General features: G+C 44.0%; 1 protein-coding gene across 3 annotated transcripts in view; it reads left to right on the forward strand.

Annotated features, from left to right (window-relative positions):
• Positions 1 to 25,080, forward strand: part of LOC147724011 (mitochondrial enolase superfamily member 1-like) — a 376,214-nt gene that overhangs the window by 278,152 nt on the left and 72,982 nt on the right. For all 3 annotated transcript variants that reach the window (XM_086965612.1, XM_086965614.1, XM_086965613.1), the window contains 2 exons: positions 11,498 to 11,539; positions 23,039 to 23,168. In XM_086965612.1, the coding sequence (XP_086821738.1) occupies positions 11,498 to 11,539; positions 23,039 to 23,168 (172 nt within the window). The remainder of the gene's footprint in view (positions 1 to 11,497; positions 11,540 to 23,038; positions 23,169 to 25,080) is intronic.

The following is a 25,080-nucleotide window of genomic DNA, read 5'->3' on the forward strand; positions in this document are numbered from 1 at the left end:
AGCCGGCATTGTGAAGACAGGGGCAGCCTGAGCACTTTGTTGACAAGCTTCGGTCCTTCCTGGGCCAGGTGCAGGCTGAGTCATCAGTCGCTCCCCAGGGGGGCGGAGCCAGCATTGTGGAGGCAGAGCACAGCCTGATGCATCACTCAGGGAAACTCCCACCACCCACTAAGGTGTCATCTTGCTATTCACAACCTGTCAACTCCCAGCCCTGTCACTCACGCACTCAGACAGTCAGATACACACAAGCGCAGAGGCGGGCTGAAGTGGTTAGACAAGCAAATGCTAACTTTCTAAAAGTAGCATTTGCAAACCCAGGATATTAAAATAAACTTTACTAAAAGAAGTATTTTATTATTCTGAGTTCAGGCATACTAAACATGACTCTCTACCATGTTCCCTGAGCCTGCTGGGATTATAGAGTGTAATAATTCCAGCAGCTCATTCTGGCCTAAGGGGAGCAGGTAGCCTTGCAATAGTGAAAAACGAATTTGGATGTAATTCACTACTAGGACATGCCACACACATCAGGGCTTGTCCTACCTTACACTTACAATGCACCCTGCCCTCAGGCCTACCATAGGGGTGACTAATATGAAGTTAAGGGAAGGTTTTAGGGCTGGCAAGTGTGTGCACTTGCCCAGCCAGCATGACAGTACCAGACTGCACACAGGTTCTGCAATGGCAGACCCTAGACACATTTTAAGGCTGCTTCTGTGGGTGGCGCAACCAGCGCTGCAGGCCCACTAGCAGTATTGGCATTTACAAGCCCTGGCACTCCTGGTGCACTTTACTAGGGACTAACAGTAAATCCAATGAACCAATCATGGACATCAATCGCATGTACACTTTACATAGGGAGAGCATATGCACTTTAGCACTGGTCAGCAGTGGTAAAGTGCCCAGAGTCATTAAACCAAACAAAATAGGTCAGAAAGAGTATTGGAGGAAGGCAAAAAGTTTAGGGATGACCCTGCCAAGAGGCCCAGGTCCAACAGTGTGCCTTCCAACTCATAGTGTTGCAGAGTCGTATGCCCAAGTAGTCAAATTCTTTGACTCTTTCAAGTGGAACAGAGTCTAGAGCAGGAGGGGCAACAGATTTCTTGGGGGGGTTAAGGACAAGGAATTTGGTCTTGCCTATATTTATAGACAGGCCCTTATTAACACAAAAGGCCTTGAAACTAGAAAGCAACTTTTGGATGCCTGCTGGTGATTTTGAGATTAGAAGGGTGTTGTCCGCAAATAGGAGCGTCGGAACTTTCCTACCAGCCAGGGAAGGTGCATCTGATGGATGTTGAAGGAGATGCTCCACCACTCCGTTAACGTAAAGAGAGAACAGAGTGGGGGCAAGCACACACCCCTGACGGACGCCCCTATTTACAGGGATACGAAATGTTTTTTCCCCCTGAACACCCCATCTAATCTGAGCAAAGTTGCTTTCATGGAATTTTATAAGCAAAGCCAGCAAGTAAGGGGGTATACCTAACCCATCGAGGACATTCCACAGTAGGGCTTGTGGGACCAGGTCGAAGGCAGTTCGCAAGTCTATAAAGACTAGATACAAACTGCCCCCTCCCAGCACCACCACTTTCCAATATATCATTAGAAGGCGAAATGTCTGCTCGATGGTGCCTGTCCCTGTTCTAAAACCTGCTTGGAAATCTGACAGGATCTGATTATCTTCTGCCCACTGCAAAATCCTACCTAGTACCACTTTGCCCGCAACCTTTTGAGTTGAGTCCAGCAAACTGATAGGGCGATAGTTGGCTGGGTCGTCCCTACAGCCTTTCTTAAAAATAGGGACGACTTCAGCGCCCCTCCATGAGTCAGGGAGAGAACCTCCCAGCAAGGCCTCATTTAAGAGTGAAGCAATTAATCTGCTCCACAATAATGGGTAGTTCTTCAGCAAGTCACCCGGGATCCCATCGGGGCCTGCAGCCTTATTGGATACGATACACCTGATTGCCCTTTCAACTTCCTCACTGGTGAAGGGGCCGTCATTAATTGGAAAGTCAACTGTGGGACTGGGCAAGGGACCCAGACTTAGATAAGGTGCCCCCAGTGGAGCAGAATATAGCTTGGAGAAGTGGGCAAACCAGACGTCACCAGGGATATTACAAGTTATCTGTTGATCGAGAGGCTTGTCCCTAGCTCTCAGCAGATCCCAAAACCCCTTGGAATCTTTCCTAGTACTTGCCTCTACTAGCTCCCACCAAAAATTGTATTCATGAGCCTCCTTTGCCTCAGCCACAGTTTTTTTGTAGAGTTTCCTCGCAATTCTAATATTAACTGGGTCCTTGTTTTTTACTGCAGAGATAAGTTCCCCCTTAGCAGCTCGACATTTGGAGGAATGCCACTTGTCTCTTGCCTTAGAAACACCTTTCGGTACAACCCTCGCACTGGATTTGGGAATGATAAACAGTTCGCTCAGTGGCAGTATAGTCTCTGTAAATATTGGTAAGACCTTTTTACTGGTGGGACTTAAGGCGTCAAGCCGTGGCTCCACCACTGACAAGATGGTCCCGGCTTGCTCCATCCTTGCTTCGTCCGCTGCTGCTTTTGCCCACTTTAGGCGCCTGCCACAGTTTGAGGGAACGATTTCATGGGATGGTTTCCACTTGTGGGCAAACTTGTCTAGGTTCCCGACCTGCCAAGGAGGAGTAAGGGTTAGGGAAAGAGGATTGTGGTCACTATCACAAGACACTATGACCTCCATGTCTTGATGGAATGACCAAAGATTATAATTCAGCATGATGTAATCAATTCTGGAGGTGTGTCCCGTCCTGTTATACGTATGCGCACCCATAGAATCCGATTTGGATCGACCATTTGTTGGTCTCAGGTTGTGTTCCATGCAAAGAGCATTGATGTCTATCGCACTTTGCGTCCATTTGGGAATCGGGTCTAGGGTCAGGATAGGGATACCTCTCCTTGTATCCTCTTCGAAGGTGTCCAAAATTTCCTCCCTAGCCAATGGCTCAAAGCAGCAGTTGAAGTCGCCTGCAAGAAGAACATAAGAATCGATGTTGCAAGCAGCCAAATCGCTGCTTAGTCCTGTTGAGGTTAGGCTTGATGCCCCACCCCTGGCGCCCCTCAAATAAAGATTAAAGACTTCTAACTTCCTTCCCCCTTCGCAGTGTATAGTTATCCTCTGGAGGTCAGGAGATTGAGTGGTCCTTTGACTTACACTTACACCTAGTGCAATGCTGACCCATATGAGAAGGCCGCCAGACGGGCGACCTTTGCATCCATGTTGTTGGGAAGCTGGGACAAAGTAGGTTGTAAAGCCTACTCTGTGCCTGGGTTCTAGGCACCAGGTTTCCTGTAGGAGGCAGATGTTATAGGGTTCTAAGAAGGCGTTCCATTCAGGGATTTCAAAATTACGGGCAAGCCCTGCCACATTCCAGCTTAGAATCTTTAGCAAGGGTTCACCTGGGGTAGTCTGCTTTGGAAAATAGACAGGTGTAGGCGAATTGGTCACAGCCGCTCTAGATAGCCTTGGTGGTGGCTCAATCTGGTGGTTATTAGGAGCCATTACTACACCAGACAACTTCCTATCTATTAGGACAGTCTGAATGGGTGACAGGGGAATCATACAGGGTGAATCCAGCCGTTCTTCCACAACTTGAGAATCTAAAATGCTTGGAGCAATCAACCCCCCCCATCTATAAACAGAGTATGTGGTATTCCAACTGGACCTACTGGGGGGTCAGGAACTAAAGGTTCAATTAACAAACGGGGAGATTCTACAAGCCCTAGGGCCTGTGGCAGAGGTGCTTTTCCCATTAATTGATGGGCAAGTTGCCTAGGGAGTCAATCTACCTCCTCCAGGCCACCAAACCTATTTGAGGTTGGAAGGCCGTTCTAATGTGAGAGGAAATCCTTTTGGTTGTTAGGGTGACTCTTCCATGGATGGTGATGTACCAATGACCAATCATCCACCTGGATATGTCTCGGGCGTGGTGGATAAAAGAAGGACAGCGGCCTAGGTATGACAAAAGACCCTTCGCTGATGGGCCAAGAACAGATGTGCTGTGCCGTGTGTGGGTCCTCAAAAGTCACCACTATACAGTCCCCGGGACTGGTTTTCTTTGTGGGACCCACCCAGGGAATTCTACGTACCATCAGGACTCTGCTTCTCCGGCCATTGGGGATTGGTCTATTCACATTAAGCCAATGCATTATCTTGTTCTTCAAAGACCAGTGGTTCTCGTGTTAACCATTACCAATCTGGGGGACGCCCGTCAACACAACCACATAATCATTGGCCTCTGGAGGAAGATCAATATAGCCCCCTCTAAAGTTATTCTTAACAGGAGGGCCCTGGGTAGGCTGATAAGCCACTTCACTGGGAGGGGGTCTAAGAGGGACTTCGGCATTAGGGTTTACTGATTGGTGCGGAAAAGCATGCTTAGGAGCCTTAGGTTTAGTGACAGCGGAAGTTTGATCTACAGCCACGGTCCTCGGTTTGGGAACCGGCCGTACAGAGGCTGGTACTGGGGGGGGAGGTTGCTGGGCTTGTGATGTAGGGACTAATGGTGTTGGATCAGCTACAGGGAGACCCTGATTTTCAAGACTTCTCAGGCCGAGAGTGGCCAGAGCAATAATGCTCTTTTCCATCTCGAGCAAGTTTTCAATGCCTGAGAGTCTGAGGTCGAGGGGGGAAAGAAGTTTTTTAAGAGTTTCCCAAACTAAACCTATAAATTCCCCTTCATTCTTTCCCAACCCCTCTACCTGTAAGCCATCATCCTCTAGAGTGGTGGTGGATGAAGCAGTGGCTGTCCCCTCTCCCCCTCCCTCCCTTAGTGGTTGTTTACTAGGGATACGCTCTCCTTTTGCGTTAGATACTGGGACACTAGTCAATGTCAGATGTTGTGAGACCGCAATTTTTGCCTTCTTGCGAGAGTAGGCAGAGCGGGAATGGCGTTTTCTTTTAGGTTGTTTGCCACTAGTCAAGTTAGAAAATGCCGGGGTGGGGGGGTTAAAACTAGCATCCTGTTTGGGAGAAACAGCTGGTAGGTTCGCTTCGTCTGTCTTGGACAGTTGCTCCAAGGGCGGGGAAAGGAGGGAGGGAATCGGGGTCTGGTGAACATCAATCTGCGTGACTACACAATGGGGAATAGCAGGACGCTCCGGGGTAACCGCAGTGGCTATATGTCCTAGGGAGGATTTTTTAGAAATTGTAATGACCTGGGACAATCTTCTAGCAGCTACCAATTCCAGGGAGACCCGAGTTTGGAGTTTAGAAATTTCTTGGTCTATAGCTAGATTGGCACGGGTAATGAAGTCATCCATGGGGCCATTGATTGGTGGGCCACCCTTGGCAGCCTTACTCCGAGTTAACCTGGTACACATAACTTTAGTACACGCCAATCTAGCAGTAAGAATGGGATAATAAGATGGGTTTACCTATTTAAACTCAGTAGAGGGTAATCGAGAAAAAAATGGCGAAAGAGGGTGGGCCAGTCCAGTCCACTCAGTCCTCGAGCGGCCTCAAATGGCCCGCTCTTAGCCCGATCTTTGCCCCGGGCTGCGTCCCGCGCTGCGGGAGACCAAACACTGTTTATAGTAGTTGGAAAGGGCGGGGGCGAAGCTACAGGGAGAGCGGACCGGAAGGTGGGCTCGGTCTCGCAGGGACACCTGGGTCAGGTAGTCCCTGCACGCTCGCAGCCCTGTAGCGTTGCTGTTTCCCTTGGTCCCACCAGGCGTGCCCCCACCGGAAGCAGGCAGAGACAGCACAGGTCCCACGACGAAGCGGCACCCGCGGAGCGGGTGCGGCGAGCCTCAAAGTGCTTGTGCAGGTAAGCGCTATCCAACAGTGCGCTTGGCTTTGGCAGCGATTCGAGAGTGTCCCAAGGGTCCAGGCCTTGACCTGCTGATTTTACAGCGTTCTGATGGGCGGGGGGCGGAGCTACAGGGAGAGCGGACCGGAAGGTGGGCTCGGTCTCGCAGGGACACCTGGGTCAGGTAGTCCCTGCACGCTCGCAGCCCTGTAGCGTTGCTGTTTCCCTTGGTCCCACCAGGCGTGCCCCCACAGGAAGCAGGCAGAGACAGCACAGGTCCCACGACGAAGCGGCACCCGCGGAGCGGGTGCGGCGAGCCTCAAAGTGCTTGTGCAGGTAAGCGCTATCCAACAGTGCGCTTGGCTTTGGCAGCGATTCGAGAGTGTCCCAAGGGTCCAGGCCTTGACCTGCTGATTTTACAGCGTTCTGATGGGCGGGGGGCGGAGCTACAGGGAGAGCGGACCGGAAGGTGGGCTCGGTCTCGCAGGGACACCTGGGTCAGGTAGTCCCTGCACGCTCGCAGCCCTGTAGCGTTGCAGTTTCCCTTGGTCCCACCAGGCGTGCCCCCACAGGAAGCAGGCAGAGACAGCACAGGTCCCACGACGAAGCGGCACCCGCGGAGCGGGTGCGGCGAGCCTCAAAGTGCTTGTGCAGGTAAGCGCTATCCAACAGTGCGCTTGGCTTTGGCAGCGATTCGAGAGTGTCAGGGTTGACAGTGGAGTGAAAAGTTCTTTTTTGCAACATACCAGAGCTTAGAATACTCAGTCGTTTCTTGACGCCAGCGCCTCTCTTGTGGCTTACCTCGGTGATGACACAAATGTAGAAGATGGGTTTGGGATGATGTGGTGTGTAGACAGCATTCGAAGCTGCTAGCAGAAGTATAGGCACACAATAGAGAAATGGAAAAAACACTGTGGGCAGATTTACAAGCCCCATGTGCCGCCTGTGCATCACTTTACGTGTCGCACCGGTGGCGCAGCCTGCTAAAGGGATATTTACAAGCACAGGTAAAGTCACCCTGCATGACTTAACCTGTGCTTGTAAATATTGCCCCTGTTCACGCAGCACTTTGCGTGTTAGGGGCGGGACATGGGTGTTGCTGTAGGTGTTCCCACGCAACACCCATGTCCAAAAATGCATTGTCAGATTCATGAGAAATCGTAAATCTGGAAATGCGTCAGTTTGCTGCGCCACCATAGGGGTGGCGTAGCCAAGCGAAACGAGGAGAAATGTTTTCATTTCTCCTCGTTTTTTCCTCTTACAATGCATGCTGCATTCTACAGCATGCATTGAAAGAGGAAAATGCCTGTAGTGATTGCTTTTGTGCAGGAAGAGGACCCTTCCTTCACAAAAGCAATCTCCCCATGGCGCAGGCATTCTTGCACCATGGTGCAAGGGGGCCTGCGCCGGCGCATGGCAGCTGTTTCTGCGCCAGTGCTGGGGAGAGCACAGGAATGCGTCATATCATTGTAGATAAGTCGCACTCCTGTGCTCTGAAAGTGCTGCAGCGTGGCCCAACCAAAGGGCTTGCTGTGCCGCGCTGCGGCACTGTCTTATAGATCTGCCCCTCTGTATCTTGAATCTCTGTGTGCCGGTCCGAAAACAGATCTCTGTTTCATACTACGCAGCGGGTAGGTGACGTACCTCAGGAAGTGGGAGCTGCATCACTCTGCCAAACACCTCTTGTGTGCCCAATCCACTGCAGATTCCATCATCTATGTGTGCAGATACCAGGATACCACTGGGTTTATTTTGCCACTCTTGCACCTGCTCTAGGAAACTTTCTTATGGTCCAATGTCTTGTACAGCGTTCATCATCTTGTTTGCAACAGTTCCATTTACCCACCCCACACTATGATCACCATCACTATGCTGTCTTGTGACATGTCTTGTGTTTTATTTTAAGTTACATAGCTTTCATTCTCCACCAATAATTCCTCTGTTTACAACTTGAAGGAGTGAAGCATTTGCAAAGGTACCACCTCCTGCCAACCAACAGCAATTAGAATCCTGTGGTGGAGGGGAGGATAGTGAATATCAGATGGTGAAGGTCCTTACTCCACTGCTGTAAATGGGTCACCAGCCTTCTCCCATGCAAGGATCTGATGATGGTATTCGCCACTGTGTTTCTACATTGGTCGGACTGGCAGAAGGATGTCTGTGGGGCCTGCCAGCATAGAGCAGGTGGAAGCCACTATTTTCCTGTCACATCCTAGATGCCCCTATAATTGAAAGCAATTGCCACTGGTGGCCAGGATAGGTGAATGGCAGTGTGGTGGCAGTGTTGAAGTCTAGGCCGTAGTGCCACCGCCCGAGTCTAAATAAGGCCTAAGGTAACTCACACAATAAGACAGTAAACCAGAGTATAACACTTTCTCTGAGCAGTTGTGTTACTCTTGTCTTATATACAAATTATACCTGAGTGAATATCTAGGCCTGATTCCCAAAGCATTTTTCTGTAATTGTGTCTTCATTCGTCTTCAGGTGCGACTTACTTTTTTCCAGGATTAAGACATGCTTACTCATGCTTTTGTGATTACCAAAATCTGTTTTTTTGTCTGTGTCCAGTCATGTGTTATCCTGTGAAATTCATGGTTTAAAAGTTAAACATTCTCCCTTTGAGCAAAGCAGTGACCAACTTGTCAAAATTCAAACTGGTAAGGCTAACTTAACCTTCAATCCTTCAAGAGGTCGGTAAATTGAGGACCATAAATTGAGCAAAAAGTAACATCTGTTATTATCAGCACCTAGAAAGCACAGGTGTGCTGTTTGAAGTGCTCAATAAAAACAACTTATTAAGGTATTCTTAAATCTGGATTACAACACACCAAATCACAGAAAATATTTTGTGAATCAGGCCTGGTTAATCAAGAGTAATTCTCTTTTAAGACAGTAGTAAGCAGTGCCTACTCATAGAAAAGGCTTTATGAAATGGGCCTAGACTGTACAAGATTACATAAACAGCAACACCTTTAGTTGACATTTAAAGTTCCGGTGGTTCTCCTCCCACTTTCCATCTAACAGAAGGCAGTTCCATCTTTATGCTGCCTCCACTGGAAAATTTCATCCTCCAAGCCTGGAATCTCTCAAATATCCAACGGAAATTCTGCATTAGTACATTTGAAGACAAATCCTGTCATGGCCTCATGGCCTAATCTGTAAAAATTAATCTTTACCATTGTTTTAGAGAAGAGGAGAACTGAACATCACATAAATCATCATCACAATCACTGAACTATTTTCAGTCAAATAATGTGAGTTCGGTATGAGTTAAGGGGTTTTATTAAAAACATTTTTTTGTAGTTCATCTTTATTGCAAATCACAAGTTAAATGTGTATGAATCTTAAACATCAACATATGACAGAAATATAACATCAATATTGGTTAATCAAAATATTAAAGCGTGTTTCTTAAAGGAAAGAATCCCTGTTCTAAGAATCGGGTGAAAATGGACTCAGTCAAAATCCATAAAGGATTTTAGTTTGAGAGAGTGAAAGAAAAGCATGAAGCTTTTGCATTAAAATCAGCAAAAATAAACCAAAAATATATCAAAGCAGAACTTCTCATATAGAGAGAGACGAGAAACTCAGTAGAGTCTCAATGCAACTAGCATAAGTTCTGGGTCTTGGAAAAGGAAAAATGGAAGTGAAAAGTTTCCCTGGAAAGTGATGGTTGCGCCAAAATCAGTTTATTTTAATCCGTTCAACCCATGACTGACAAAAACAGACTCCAGCTCCATGGTATGTTCTTCTTCAGGCGAATTCATTTGTGCCACCGTTTTAGAATGGAGCATAAATTGAAAACACCTTAGTAGGCATCATCATTACAGTTATTTAGTTTAGTCAATATTGAGAGATTAGGATCAGTTCAGAAACCTTTATTTCTTGTCATGAGATTAGTAGATTCAATTAGCAAGTCAGATAAATTCTTTTACAGAAATATAAAAAAAACAATGGTTAGAGTAAAAAATATTTACACGCGTGTTCCATAAATGAGTTTCGTCCCTATTCAAATAAATCAGGTCCAGACTTTTAGGCAGAACCCATGAAGAGTTCCTGTCAAGTGTGAGTTCAATGGCGCTTTTAAGAAGTCGAACTCCCCATAAAGAGTAGTTCAAGAAGACTCAGCCAATCCTCTGTATGCAAGCAACAGGTGCTGCTGTAACTACACCCTTAAAGGAATAAAACAAGAAGGAAAACCGGAGGAAAAACATCTCTGTCGAAGTGGCAAGTAAGAAAAGCTGTCAGCATTAGTTTACAGCATATCTCTCAGAATCTCCAGTAGGAGAGCCCTCAAAGGAATAGATGACATTGCTCAGGAATTGTGCTAACTTAACTTGTAAACATACAATAATATAAAACACAAAAAACACATGTATCAATCATTTCCGGTGTTAGATCATCTTAGGCCAATAAAGAGAAATCACCCGATGGTCTTCAGCTTGTTCCTTCATTCCCACGTTTTTCGTGCTCTATGCTAGTCACTTCCCCTTCCTTGGAACAGTACCTAAGAGTTGTTTCCAAACATTTCCATCGTTGGTTCTTAATTAGATTTCGGTTTAACCAGGTATATCTTTTATTAGGAAACTATCAGACATGGAGCACCCCAGACAAGGCTCCTTTTTGGGACTGCAACAACTGTTCAATGCAAAACACCATCCATTTCATGTTCTTTTGTAAGCATTACTCAACATTGAGGAAAAAATTCATCATCCCACTCTTAAGAGGGTTTGGGTTCCATCAGGTTAAACCAGCTCTATTGTATCTTCAACTGTTGAATAATACCTGGACTATATTTAACATCGCAAGTTATCTTGTGGCAGCTGTAAGATCCAAGAAACTTAGAGAGCATGATATAAATGGTTTATGAATTTTCTCCCCTTTTGTAAAGTAAATTTAAAAGATTTAAATTCTGTAAATAACTTTTAATATGTAAAATTGCTGGGCTAATTTTTTAGTATTTTTAATGTTTTTATCATCATGTTTTTACTGTGTCCTTTTATTCGATTTAATCGAATAAAGTGATTTTGACTTGACCTGACTCGTGCTCTATCAATTGTATTGAAAACATCTGTGCCTACTCAAGGGATACGCATTATTATAGACAACACATTTCATCAGTTTGGCAACTTTCAGTCTTCTTCCTCCTTCAGCCAGCCAATCAGCATTCATTGCTCTCCAGGGAACAGGATCACTCCTTGTCTTCTCACAGACATACAATAGTCCACAGACAGCAGTGTTAGATTTGCAGCTAAGTTATATCATGTGGGTCATTCTACAATTCAGGTCTATTTTCCCACGTTAAAACTACATCTCTAACCTTCTAATATCAAGCTTCTTAACAATGGTCTATGAAGAAGTTGAAACACCAATTTAACAGTGATGTTTGTGTACGTAGAAGCATTCTGTGAAAATATAAAACATTTATGCAGCTATTGTTCTTTTTAAAGACATGTTCATGGAATTATCGGAAAATAAACATGTTATGCACTTGTAGCTTTCTAGTCACGTCAGCTTGTGAAGCGATGTTACTTTAGCCATTTGAGGCCTAAAACGAGTACATATGATTGCTCGCTACTTTTTATGCATTTTAAAGCCATTATTTCCATCAAAGCTTACACGTTACTTCTGTACATTATTATGCACTATATTCTTTATTTATTATTTTTTAATGACGCTGTCCCAGTTCTAATCATTTGATTTGCTTTTTGTAGGCTTTGGCGCCATTGGGAATAGGAGTTGCAACAGGAGAACAAGTAGGTTTTCATTATTTGTCAGATATTTATAACTGCAGCACCTGCTTGTGCCATTTGTTTAAGAAAATGCCACATTCTTCAAACTACTATTTTTTGCTGAGGCCCAGTAGCCGTATGTCAGACTCTGATTGTGTTACATGTGAAGCCGAGATACTATATTCACACCAATGTAAGGCTAACCCACTCTAGAAACCTCAAGCATTAACCCCTTCGATGCTGGTGACAAAGCCAGCTCGTCATGGGCGTTACCTGCGCTGCGCGCATGACGAGCTGGCTTTGTCACGTAACGCGCAATTTTCGAATTTTCAGCGCGCAGCGGGAAAACCCGCTAGCGCGCATGCGGTTAAAGAGGCACAGTAGAGCTAGAAAAGTGAGTTTGTCAAATGGGATTTACTTGGTACCAAGTGGCTTGTTTGGCAAGCTTGTCAGCAAAATCCTTACTTTATGGCTCTGTTTCTGTGTACCTTTTGAGAAAAGGGTACAAGGCTTCAATCTGTGTTTGGTACACAAGTAACATCATCCAGAAAGTAAATGAAAACACTAATAGATGCAGGGCTAATACAGCTGAATCTAGAGTTGAGTTTTTGCGTCTGAACCGTTACTGGTGGAGTCAAGGCTAGACAGTTTCATGTGCTACATTAGAATATAACCCACAAACATCACAACACAACATTTACCTTGCAAGAAGCGTGAGTTAATAGGGGACCTAATTATAATTAGGCATAGATACTAAATTCTACAAAGGAAGTAGGCTGAAAATTAAAACTGTATTGGGATTGGCTAATAAGCAGAGAGATTCACAGGAAACCTACACAGTTTGCAGAGTGCATCCTAATTACAGCTAACACTAACCTGGTATATATGAACTCTCAGGCAAGAAAATATAAACAAAGCTGAGATAGCTAACAGAAAAACACAGCAGGAAAATGTGCAGTTTTACAAGAAAGAAGGTAGGCATTTTGTTTACTGCACAGCCACTGGGTATAGTGGGTTGTAAAAATCAAAATGCAGCTTCTAGTTTTGCAGCAGCACAATGTCAGAGCAAGAACAAAAAGCACAAGTCCAAGAGAATTCTCTTGAAAGGTATCCTCCAAATAACGCACAGGCTTCAGATGTGAACATAGCTTGTGCATGTATGTGTTAGTATCTGTAGAGTGTCAACCTAGCTTGACAGCAACAGAGCCCTTAACAGAGCACATGGCTTTTAGGAAGATACAATTATTTGGAGAAGATTGAAGGATAGACTGATAGATTGGGTAGTGCTCTTTGTACAGATGTTTCTTCAGCTCTTTTCTGATTTGAAAGAGAGTTACTGTTAATCTGATGTCGGTCCAGATCCCGGTTGCATGAAAAAAGGCTTATCTTCTGTTTCTTTCCTGCTTGCCATGTTTTGTTTCCAGTCTGGCGATCCCCAGCATCCTGGTTTGGGGTTGTCCCACAGACATAACTATTTTGCTTGCCAGCCCCGCTCGGGTTTTGACTTCAAGGGGCTTTATAAATGTTGAAGTTCATCTTGAAAATGATCTGCCCTGAAAGTTGGAGCAAGTGTAGGTCTTTCAATGTGAGGGTGGTGTGATTGAATTTCCTCAAACACTTGACGAGCTGTGTTGCTTTCAGGTGTGCCAAGCTGGTATTGGGGAAACAGCTGAGCAGAGCATTGGCTCCATCTGGACTGGAGGATTAAGGCTTGTACATTTCTTCTGAAGTAGTCTTCTGGAAGAAACGGCTTCACTTTCTTCACAAGGGAGAGTTAGAACTAAGCAACCTTGGGGTTGCTTGGTACTGTTGACAAGCAGGAGGAATTCAGTTAATGTCAGGTTTAACCCCAGGGCATTAGTTAACCTCCAAAATTGGATATGTTTGAGGCAGGATTTAAGTCTGTATATGTTGCTTGATTAAATATTTTTTGATAGAGTCTGAAATCATCTGCATATGGTTGGATCCTAATGGGGCTATCTGCAAGAATGTTTATGTGCAGGAAGGTGTCCCTTCCTGCACACAAACAATCATTTTACAAATGACGAGTTGCAATTCTATCTGTGCTGCACAAAGCAGCACACATGGAAGTTACAAATTGCCATTTAAGATTGTTTATGTGCAGGAAGGGACACCTTCCTGCTCATAAACAATCATTCCTCCCAACGCAGGCACCCTTGCACTATGGTGCAAGGGTGCCTGCATTGGCGCTAGGCAGGTGAAATACGCGCCAGTGCAGGGGGGAACACAGGGCTGAACCGTGTTGTTGCAAATAAGTTGCAGCCCTGCATTTCAGAAGTGGCGGACCACAGTGTTAAGCCAAGAAAGCTAACTCTGCGCTTGTAAATATGCCCCCCCCGTGTTTAATTTGTGAAAGAGTAAGTGCTGGTGCCCTAGGCTCTGCTCAGGGGCCAATCCTATGAAACATAAGCACTCTGATTACCAAAGCTGTGTTGTCATGAATCCACTTTACACCTCTTCAATCTACTATCAAACAATGCATACCTTTTTAGCTCACTCCTGTTTTTTCCCTTTGGGTTGGTTTTTCCGTCTTTCTCCAGTCTTTTTCTCTTTTGTGTATTACCCTTTTTCATTTTGTGTGTTGTACCCTTTTTTGCTGTTGGTCAATGTCTGGTGAGAGTAAATAAGTTCAAAGAAACAAAAGGAGTGTCCCTTCTTTTCAGGATTGAAATGAAGAAGGACGCACGCTTAAAGAGAAAAAGAAAAAAGCATTTATTTTTTCAAGAAACCCCTCACTCACCAGCCTGGCTGGTGACATGCTTCATCATCGGGGTCCAACCGAGCGACCGAATGCCACTCAGGTGTGCTTCGATGTCTGCAACTGCAGGGGAGCTGGGTTTTTTCTGTGTATGTGGAAAGTGATACGTGATTAAAAAGGTGTTCTACATGTACTCACTGACTAATTTTATTCTTGAGCCATGTGACACAATTAAAAACTAAGGTGGATCCTTTCACTGGTATATTTATGATCAGTAAGTATCAAACTTCAAGTGAAAAGGATGGCCAAATAAGTGCCAGTCCCCAAAACTAAGGGCTGGTGGGCCCCACTGACAACCATCGGCTCAAATTAAGCAAAGGGAACATTTAACCCTAACAAAAAATGGGGAATCCTCCTTTGCATTAGTAAATAATATATGATGTGCTGTTTTCCAAATTGAATAAAATTCACTGTATGCAGTAAAAAACAAATGAGAAAAACTGTAACATGATTTAAGTATTTGTGACTGATGTTGTAACTGGTGAATAAATCTAAGGACAAATGTATTTGCAAGGCAAAGAGAGTTGTGCGATCTTGTGTACAGTTGTAGATTACCCGTGCTGTCATTTTCCTTCTATATCTTTAACAGTCTTGGAGTCCACTGATATATACTTTGTATTTATTTATATGTTCCACCAGCTGAGTACTGAAGTACACCCAAGTGATACCCCTTTGGTAAAAAGGGAGGTTTCTGTTTCCTTAGCACATGGTTGGTGACACGACATTATATTGAGGGGTGCAGGCCCATTTATTTGTAGTGCGTGGGGAGGATTCTACTGATCTCCCATTCGGTCCTCCACAGATCAGGTCCTTCAGTTTCTGCTGTCTGTATTTGGTGTGCAGTGACAACTGGGATGCATGTATCACATGATATGTTTATTTGCGGTGTGGATAGCGGCCTCCCTAAAGACATGAGGAAAATAACACAAATTCATGTTGTTTTGTGGACATGACATTTTCCATGTAGCATCCCCTAGCAGTTCACTATAACCTGACTGAGTGCTCTTTGGACTCACTTTCACCCTTGACAAGGCCTAAAACCTGTTGAAGATCAAACAACACATTAAAACATTGTTTTTGCTTTTAGCAGCTCTGCTTTTAGCTCTACTACTCTACTTTCTGACCTGCCCAGCAAGAAGCTTCTACATAGTATGTGCATAGAGTGTGCAACCCATAACACCTGAAATCCTCATTATTTGGCTATCTTTGGCCTCCGGCTTTAGCCCTGAGTTGGGAGCTGTAAAGGACTCCATCGCATCCCTGACTCAGCAATTTACTTTCTGGGTAGGAAAAGCGCCATTGAGATCATGGGGGTGATTTATATGTTAGCGGTATGTGTACTCCATCGCACCAGCGACGGAGTATACATACCACCAACATGAAGGTCCGCCCGCCCGATTTAAATGCTGGTGGACCTTCAGTTTGGCCAATGAGGAAAGTCGCTATCTCCGCTGGGGCCAAACTTCTCCAAAAGCCCTGAAGAGTAAGGGCTGTCAAAGAAATGGCTACATGCCCGCCAACCCAATTTAGATGGATGGACATGTAGTCACTCTTTTTTACTGTTTCTTAGTGGCAAGTTAAACTTGGCATGGCAGTAAGGAACAGTAAATCATTATAATACCTCCCCTGCCATAGGAGAAACCTCCCTTGGCGAGGGGAACATTATATTTTTTATTTACAACAAGAAAATCCAGTTTCGGGATTTTCTTTTTGTAAAACAAAAAAACAATTAGTCTGTGCTACAGGGCTATGTCCTGCTGTTGCAGCCCCATAGCACAGGGTACAATGCACTGACAGGGACTGTTGTGACGACAGTTCCTGCCAATGCTTTTATAAACGTCTGCCTGCGTGGTGGTTCTTTATAAAATAAGTGGGTGGCCTCTCCACTATGGGGACGTAGTAATTTATAATATAATATTAAATAATGACAATTTGCTACTTCTAGAAGTAGCAAATCGCCATTTTTGATTTTTTGTGTGCAGGAAAGGACACCTTCCTGGTCCTAAGCAATCATTCCCTGCAACGTAGGCACCCTTGCACTATGGCGCAAGGGTGTCAGTGTTGGCATTAGGCAGCTATTTTTAGCGCTAGGGAAAATACAGGAGTGCGTCGTATTGTTGTAAAATGCCGCATCCCTGCGGTTTGGAAATGGCGGAGTGCTGCGCGGTGAAATTTGCTGCAGATCCGCCCACCGCTATTTCCTTGTAAATATGCCCCCTTGTTGATGAGCACCATACCAAAATCATGTACAGCATTTGACAGGGGACTTGTGACAAGGATCATATACACAAGAAAACATGCCAGGTCTGCCATAAGGATTTTATGGGATACAAAAAAATCCCATATGATTTAGGTTGTCACATGGACACAGTGCCGACGACTTCCAAACAAACAGTGACCATTTCTTTTTTTACACCTGGTCCATTTTTGCCATTTCATTGCGTTAAAAATTCATCCCTTTGCTTTGATTCAGCTGAATCGTTCTTAAGGTATTCCTAAATCCTCCCACACCAGTTTATGTCCACTTGCGCAACCCTGTCGCTTACTTTCTGTCCTGCTGCCACAATACAAAATGGAGTCCTGCACCCTTTTGAGTCTCCTAGCACTCTTGTGTGCGCCTTACATGCATTTAATAATCCTACAGCACTTTCCTCATTAACTGTGTGTTGGTGTTGTGTGATTCTTCAATCTTCACCCTCGCCTTCAGTGCTCCACCCTATTTCATAATTCGCATACCTGAGCTTCCATACCTCCTCGTCAGTCATATTCTGACTATTTTGTTTTTGCTTCTGATTTTCCTTTAAGTAAAATATACTTGTGCGAGACTAGAATGCTCGTGACAAGACTGGGAGAAACGGAGGAGACCCATCACATCATTAGGTGGAGCAGGCAGTGAAAGTCGTACAAGACTGTTAGAATGGCCCTATAGTGAATGCTGCAAGTGAGGAAACAGTGAGGAAACGTCATGCCTGACTCGCAAATAGTGACCGCATATGCCACTGAGTATCGCCCATAGAGATCTCATCTGCGTGTGGAGAGTCATTAGAAATAGAAAACAGGACCTCAATAACCTGCATCAAATCTAGTGAATAATCGAAGCAGGAAAGACGAACCATAGCAGGAAGACAAGGAAATAATATAGGGAATAACGAAACGCTGGACAGAGCTAACACCCTATTCTTATACCGATAGGGGAAAGCTGAGACTTCATAAGAAAATTACCTGAAAGAGAGGTCTACATTAACTATTCTATAACATCAGCAGGGGAAGAATTTAAGATACAAAGGGTGGAGACTCAACATATATCCTACAACTTGGCGCAAACATGGATGAAAGGTACCCTGTGGCCTCTGGCACGAATGCCCTGAGCTTAAAATATCCAGCCAACTTATCCAAAAACGCAGCGAAAAAGTTTAAACATGATACCCTGAGGAAATACCCAGACACACTGTTCTCTGACCCATACTTTAATATAGACAAAGGAATTATAATGAACGACTTAATATTCTTCTCATATAAAACGGCTAAATGGCGTGATGCCTTCACAAATACGCTTAACATAAAAGCTATAAAGAACATCCCATATGGCACAAAAATAACGACCTCGCCTTCAATAAGATGTGGAGCAGAACTATATATTACTATACATAAAACAGAGATAGTGCTGATTCAAGCAGCGAACAGCGAACTAGATAAGTTCGACAAGATGTTCCCATCCGTAAAAGAGCGGCTTGTGGGACCAAGACACCAACCAGATCTGAGCACACATGAAGTCGCCCCCGGAAACACCAGCTCTACCTCCAGAGACGCCAATCAAAATGGAGGCCACCAGGCACAGGGTCTGGCTATTAACACGAGTTATAGAAATTAAACAGGTCTGACAGTATCGAATGAGGAGGCTGAAGAGACAGGAAGGTCTACTAGTCACGAGAACAACGATCAAGACCTACTCCTTATGGAGGAGCCGACGCCAATCTCATATGCTGGGACTTCCGACGCTGGGCGCACACCTAGCTTGAAAGAACCACATAATGAGAATCGGGAAATAAATATGATTGAAGATAACAAGCTCCCGTTACCTCCTTCCGATACCATAAAAGACTCAGAGAGAGCATCGCCAACAAAAAATCGACTAGCATCTCCAAACCCAGATATCATACACAACATATCAAAAAGAAGCGGAACAAACAATCGAACAGTGAACATAATGAAAAAGACTACGACAGTAAGACCAGAACAAAAACAGAAAAGAGAAAAAGGCAGAACACAGGCAGGCAGGCTAACCATTTCTAAGAAGTCCCCCCAATATCGGAAAGATATCAAAGATCTTCAGAAACTGGTTGGCTACATGGCTCAAGACACAATTAGTTCTCGACTAGCGATTGAAAAAATACTGGAAATGACGGCAAGCACGCACTCCAAAGTCACGCATATACAAAACCTTGTACACTACTCGCAAAGAAGGAGCAACGAGATGGCCATGCCAGCAGCAAATAGGCACAACAGACCAAACAGAACAAAGCCCTGGTCGAAGGAGGAATCGCTGGCCTTACTCAGAACGTATGAACCCGCGATGCATATGAGAGAGGAAAGAATCAAAATAGTTCCAATGGACTCCAATAGAACATCCAGAAAGAACGATAGAAAACCGGACCTCAATAACCTACATCAAATCCAGCTAATAACCGAAACAGAAAGGACGAACCTTAGCAGCTCTGGGACTGCAATGAACTGCCTCCTACTCAACTGTAGATCGGCAACCAAACATGCGTCCGATATAGCAGACCTCATCATCAACAATGGAATTGATCTGGCGATCCTCACAGAAACATGGCTCACAGAATCATCATCGCCAACCCTGGATCTGTTGGTACCTCCCCAATATAACATTATGAGACGAGATAGGCTGAAAAAGACCGGAGGAGGGATAGCCTGCATCCATAGATCAGATATAGAGGTCAACCTAATACAATCTGACCCACTCGAATCCTGTGAATACTTAGGTCTCAATGTAAGATCTGCAACCAATCAAAGATGCAACTTGCATGCGTTCTATCACCCACCGGGAGAGAACACAAAGTTCACGGAACAGTTAATGGAGATCATTACGGCCAACTCCAACATCGATTCCAATAATATATACCTAGGCGACTTCAACCTACATTGGGAGGACTCCAATGACAAAATAGTCAACGCGCTTAAGGATTTCCTCGTCGAGCTAAACCTCAATCAAGCATGCACACAACCTACTCACTCGAAAGGAGCAACGCTTGACTGGATTATTTCAGGAGCCAAATACACATCAATCCTCTCCATAGACCCGTGTGATTGGTCAGATCACCATGCCATATCTTTCTTGATACCGGTAGTGAAAAAGGGTAAGACCGTTCAACCCTTCACACTCAGAAAATGGAGTCGAGCTACAAAAGAGGCTAATATGGAGCAACTCGTAGAAAGGTGTGAGAGAGACCTGAAGGTACCTAGCAATCTGCAGAAAGTAAATGAGATGACAGAACACTACATAACCACAGTCGGGAACATCGTCAATGACGCCATGCCACTAAAATTGAAAAGAGTCACCGAAAAGGAAAAAAATCCATGGTTCAATGGATCACTCAATGAAGAGAGGCGCAAATTGAGAATGGCCGAAAGAAAATGGAGACAACACCCGTCATCCCCGGAGCTGACAGCACTCCGAAAAATCAGAAACCAATATAACAAAAAGATCATCAACTCCAAAAGGGAATATATAAGATCCGAACTGGACAATGCCAAAAACAGACCACGGAAACTCTTCGAGATCCTAAAGCAACAATCAAATAAGTTAGCCAAAACCGCCCATGAGAACTCAAAAACTCCTCTAAGCTGCGAGGATTTCTCGACATTTTTCACGGAGAAGGCCAAAGCACTGGAATTGGAGCTCACAAGCGCAGCGGCTACCTTGCCAATCCAACCATTGACTTCGAACTAGCACGACAGGGCTATAGAGCGTAGCAAATCAAAAAACAAAGCATATTGGGATACATTCGAACTATTTGACCAGGAGAAGGTCGTCAAAACACTCTCGGAAATCAAGCCTAATAACCACTATCATGACCCTCTACCTGCGAAGTTCGTAAAAGAAATCAACTATATTGTGGTCCCAATTTGGACCAAAATAATAAATGCATCATTATCACAAGGGATCCTCCCTGACTGCCTAAAAACAGGACAATTTGTTCCCATAATCAAAAAACCTACAGGGGATGCAACAGATCCGAACAACTTCCGTCCAGTTACCAACATTCCTTTACTGGCCAAAGTAATTGAGAAATGTGTGCAGTGCCAACTGAGCAAACACATCAACAAGTTCTCCCTACTAGATGAATGCCAATCAGGATTCCGATCAGGGCATAGTACGGAAACTGCGATCCTCCATATTGCTGATGATGCGCTACAGGCCCTTGACCAAAACCAAGCTTGCCTACTAATTCTCCTAGACCTGTCCTCTGCATTTGACACAGTAAATCATGAAGCATTACTGACCAGGCTGATGAACAGGATGGGACTGGAGGGAAATGTTCTGAAATGGTTCGAGTCTTTCTTACAAAACAGAACACAACGATTCCTGGTCAACCAATCAATCTCACCTATATGCCCTAACTCAATTGGAGTTCCACAAGGATCGTCACTATCACCTGACCTGTTCAACCTATATGTCGAACCCCTCACAGAAATTCTCCGAAACTCAAAGATATCCTATCACATGTATGCGGACGACACGCAGATATACATGAAGATCGCCTCCCTTGAAGACATTGAGCTAATGAACGAGACCTTAAATATGGCATTGCAATGGTTAAAGGCCAATCATCTGAAACTCAATGCTAATAAAACAGAGTTCCTATTAATCTCACCAACAAGGAGCCAAGCAGAAATAAAGGAATGGATCAAGCTCGTGACGGCGCTAAACTGCACCCCCACCCTAGTCAACTCAGCTAAATCGCTAGGAATCACTCTAGACGAAAATCTTGACATGAAAACCCATATTAACTCAATGGCTAAAAGTGCCCGCTTCCATTTGAATTATCTAAGAAAACTGAAACCATTCATCTCAGAAGCAGATCTTAAACTGGCTATCCAATCCCTAGTCATCTCTCGGATTGAATATGGCTGCACCACCTTAGCCGGATTACCAAACACGTCGACAGCACCACTAAAAGCTTGCCTGAACGCAGCGGCAAGACTCATCACGGGATCAAGAAAATTCGACCATATATCCCCACACTTGAAAGCATTAAACTGGCTACCCTTTGAAGCCAGAATCCAACTAAAGATAGCATGTATCACCCATAAAGCGCTCCACTACAACACGCCGAGATACCTAGCCAAGAAAATTGAGCTGTCAGGAGGTAACAGACCAGCTAGGAGTGCTAAGGAGCTGCTATTGAGGCCAGCCTTCTTCCGAAAGAAGAAAACCTATGACAGAGCGTTCTCGGGAGCTGCCCCCAGAATTTGGAACTCACTCCCCCCACGAATTCGGATGATCCAAAATACCTCAACTTTTAAACGGGAAGTGAAGAGCTTCATGATGAAGAAATTCGCCACATAGATTCGTTCGATTACAATTAAGTGCAGTCCGATTACTGAACTTTGTTGAGACGATATGAGACTGGTGACTCCACCGTGACTAAACTGTAAACAAAATGCTACCTCAAGTAAAGACAATTGTATATATCCACATCACTTTATATTTTATCACACTGGGTAAATCCAGATAATCCTTACCTCTATATGTTAGCGTAATAGAATACGATATAAGTTTTAGCCTTAACCTACCTCTTATCACATATTGCACATTTGGAATGGATATAGATCTATATGCACCCAAAATTTATAACTTTCTACCTCATACCAGTATGTTGTTATTATTGTGCATACACCGTTAACGTGTAACTTGCCCTTTATGTGAAGTGCTCTGATACCCTTGGGTCTTGTTCGCGCTATACAAAACTTTATAATAAATAAATAAATAAATAAATAAACTCATTACTTAAGTCCACATTCAGCCCATTAAGGAATAATACTTTGTTTTGAAAATCATAAACATTCCTGAAATTCTGAGTTCATCTCCTCACATAAAGTAGTCATGTGACACAAAAATTCAATTAAAAAAAAAAAATCTCAAAAGTAGTGTAATTGGAAACAGCTAACAATGCATAAAATGGTAGATGGTGTGCATGCGTAAACTAATCAAATACATTTATGTTTAGTGAAGATACTTGGTATTTTTAACTTGTAGTACCTGGGATGGATAACTTTCAGGTGCTTAGAAAACCAGTCCTCCTCCGAGGTTCAAAAAGTAAACAAATATTAGTCTCCAGTAGATGAAATCTAAAAGCTTGAAAATGACAATAATCATTTTTTCTGCAGTGAACTGCACGCTCGTCAGCTTTCACTCCTATTCCTAACCCTCACTCTCTCACAAATGTTGTTTTATTTTGTTCCTTTGTTCAAACCATACCCTATTCGATTATTATTATAGATATTATTAGATGATGAATGCTAGTTTGTTGCTGAGCAGCATTTGCCATAATCTGTCTGTCAGTCTTTTGATCTATTGACATACATTTCCTTTTTCCAATCAGGTTTTGTGAAATCTATTTCCTATGCCTCCTTTTGATCTTGCTTCAAACATGCATCTTGTTTAGACTTTGATGTATTTAGTGGAACTTACACAATTTCCTTGCTCTGTTCATTTGTAGTGCCACAATCGAGTGATGTTCAAGCAGTTTCTCCAGGCCAAGGCTCTGCAGTACCTCCAGATTGACAGCTGCAGATTAGGAAGTGTCAATGAAAACTTGTCCGTGATGTTGATGGCCAAAACATTTCACGGTAAGATCTTTGAAAAGGCTATACTTGTGAAAATTGATTTTCATACATACAAATACTTTATTTCAATCACAAAGATCATCAAAGCACAGAAAAAATAAATACAACATACAAAATACATAATTAAAAACAAACCAGCTGTGACAAAGAGCGAAATACAGAAGTTAAAACATACCAATGGATAAAAACATGAATATTAAAAATAAATAGATGCAATCTTCCTACAGACTAAAAGCAGCATTCTACGAATTAACCCGTTTGCTGCGGGTGTCGGCCAATGGCCATCGTGAGCACTACCTCGGTAGTGCTGCGCACGTCCGCTGACCGACGCAGCCCCGTCCGTTTTTTAGAACGCTCCGCACTGGCGCGGAACGTTCGAAGAAGTTAAGGCGTTAATGACTTACTAAAACGATCTTCACATGACGCATAAAGGCAACAGGTCCAAGTTGACTTTTGGCTACAAATACAAAGCCCGTGACCCCCCACAGTAGATAGCATGCACGGAATGGAGACACAACTCACCCTCATCCACATAATTTAATTGGCACTTGGTATGCCTAGCCCAGAAGGCCATAAGAAATGTTGTCACACCAAATACATGGAGTCTACTTGTTCTCAGAATTCTAAAGGCAACTAAGTGATTTCTAGTGCCTATGTTCTTGCAGAGGGGCACAATCCTCTTGGCCCGAAGCCTATTGTACTGAAGACAGATAAACAATGTGTTCCAGCGTGTCATTATCCCCTGTGCATGCTGGGCACTGGTCGTCTCACTCCCTCTCATCATGCCATTTGGCACTAAAGGCTTTAACCGGAAGGGTGCCATAACTAAACTGCAGATACAGTTTACTAGCTAGAGTTACTACAGTTTCATCAGTGTTTGCCTCATAACAAATACAAGGTTTAAAATCAATAAAATGCATTGTGAGGCTACCTCCCAATACATGTGTTCAATCATTTCTCTGGGAAAGCGTACACAACTACTTGGGATATCTATATATGTATTAAAAGTAGTACCTAGATGTAGAGTTAAGAGTAGTAAATATAAGATCACCTTACATACTTACCTTGTCAATATTTTGGTTGTCGATATTTGTTGTTTGATATTTTGGTAGGATAATATTCTTACCTACAACTGTCTGGTAATTTTCAGTGAATGTTACATCAGCAATTAATAACATAGTAAGCTGGGTTGTCAGAGCAGGCAAACATACATACCATAGGGAAGGAATGAAAAGGTTATGTGTTAAATAATGCTCAATAGTAAGCAGACATAGCGGGCAGATGCCTGGGAGGCTGGAAGGGTTGGGGGGGTGCTTGTAGTGGTGGAGATTGGTTTTCTTACCGGGAGCTGGTTTTGCAGCAATACAGCAATATCGTTCCCCAGTAACAAAAGCAGCAGTGCTGGAGTCCGGTTTTTGTTAACCAGTAGTGCATTCCCCCCTCCCCATAGTAGGAGAAAAGGCCAGCCGCAATAAAGTGAAAGACAGTGATCACACAGATTTTAAAAAGACTGTAAAATGTAGATAACTCCCTAATGAGTGTTTACCCCCTTTCATGCTCATGACAAGGTCAACTTGTCATGGGTGTTACCTGCGCTGTGCTTATGACGAGTTGACCTTGTCACAAACAATGGTAACATTGAAAGCTCAGCACAGGAGGGGAAAACCCCCTAGCAGCCAAGGTGTTAACTAATTGGATATGTTTTCAACAATACAACTATTGTGGAAAGGTGAGGTTTACCTGTACAGAATTATGCCACTCACTCGATGGACAGTATCCTTTTTTGAGATCTCTGACTATTTTGATGACTTACCAGCTGGATTTAGAGCAGCTTGTGGTGCAGAATCAGTCCTAAAGTCAGTATTTGCTGCCCTCCACCATTCTTTGAGCCCTTCTCTATCGCAGACCATGGCAT

This window comes from Lissotriton vulgaris, chromosome 4_1, assembly GCF_964263255.1.
Source record: "Lissotriton vulgaris chromosome 4_1, aLisVul1.2, whole genome shotgun sequence".
Classification (NCBI taxonomy): Eukaryota; Metazoa; Chordata; class Amphibia; order Caudata; family Salamandridae; genus Lissotriton; species Lissotriton vulgaris.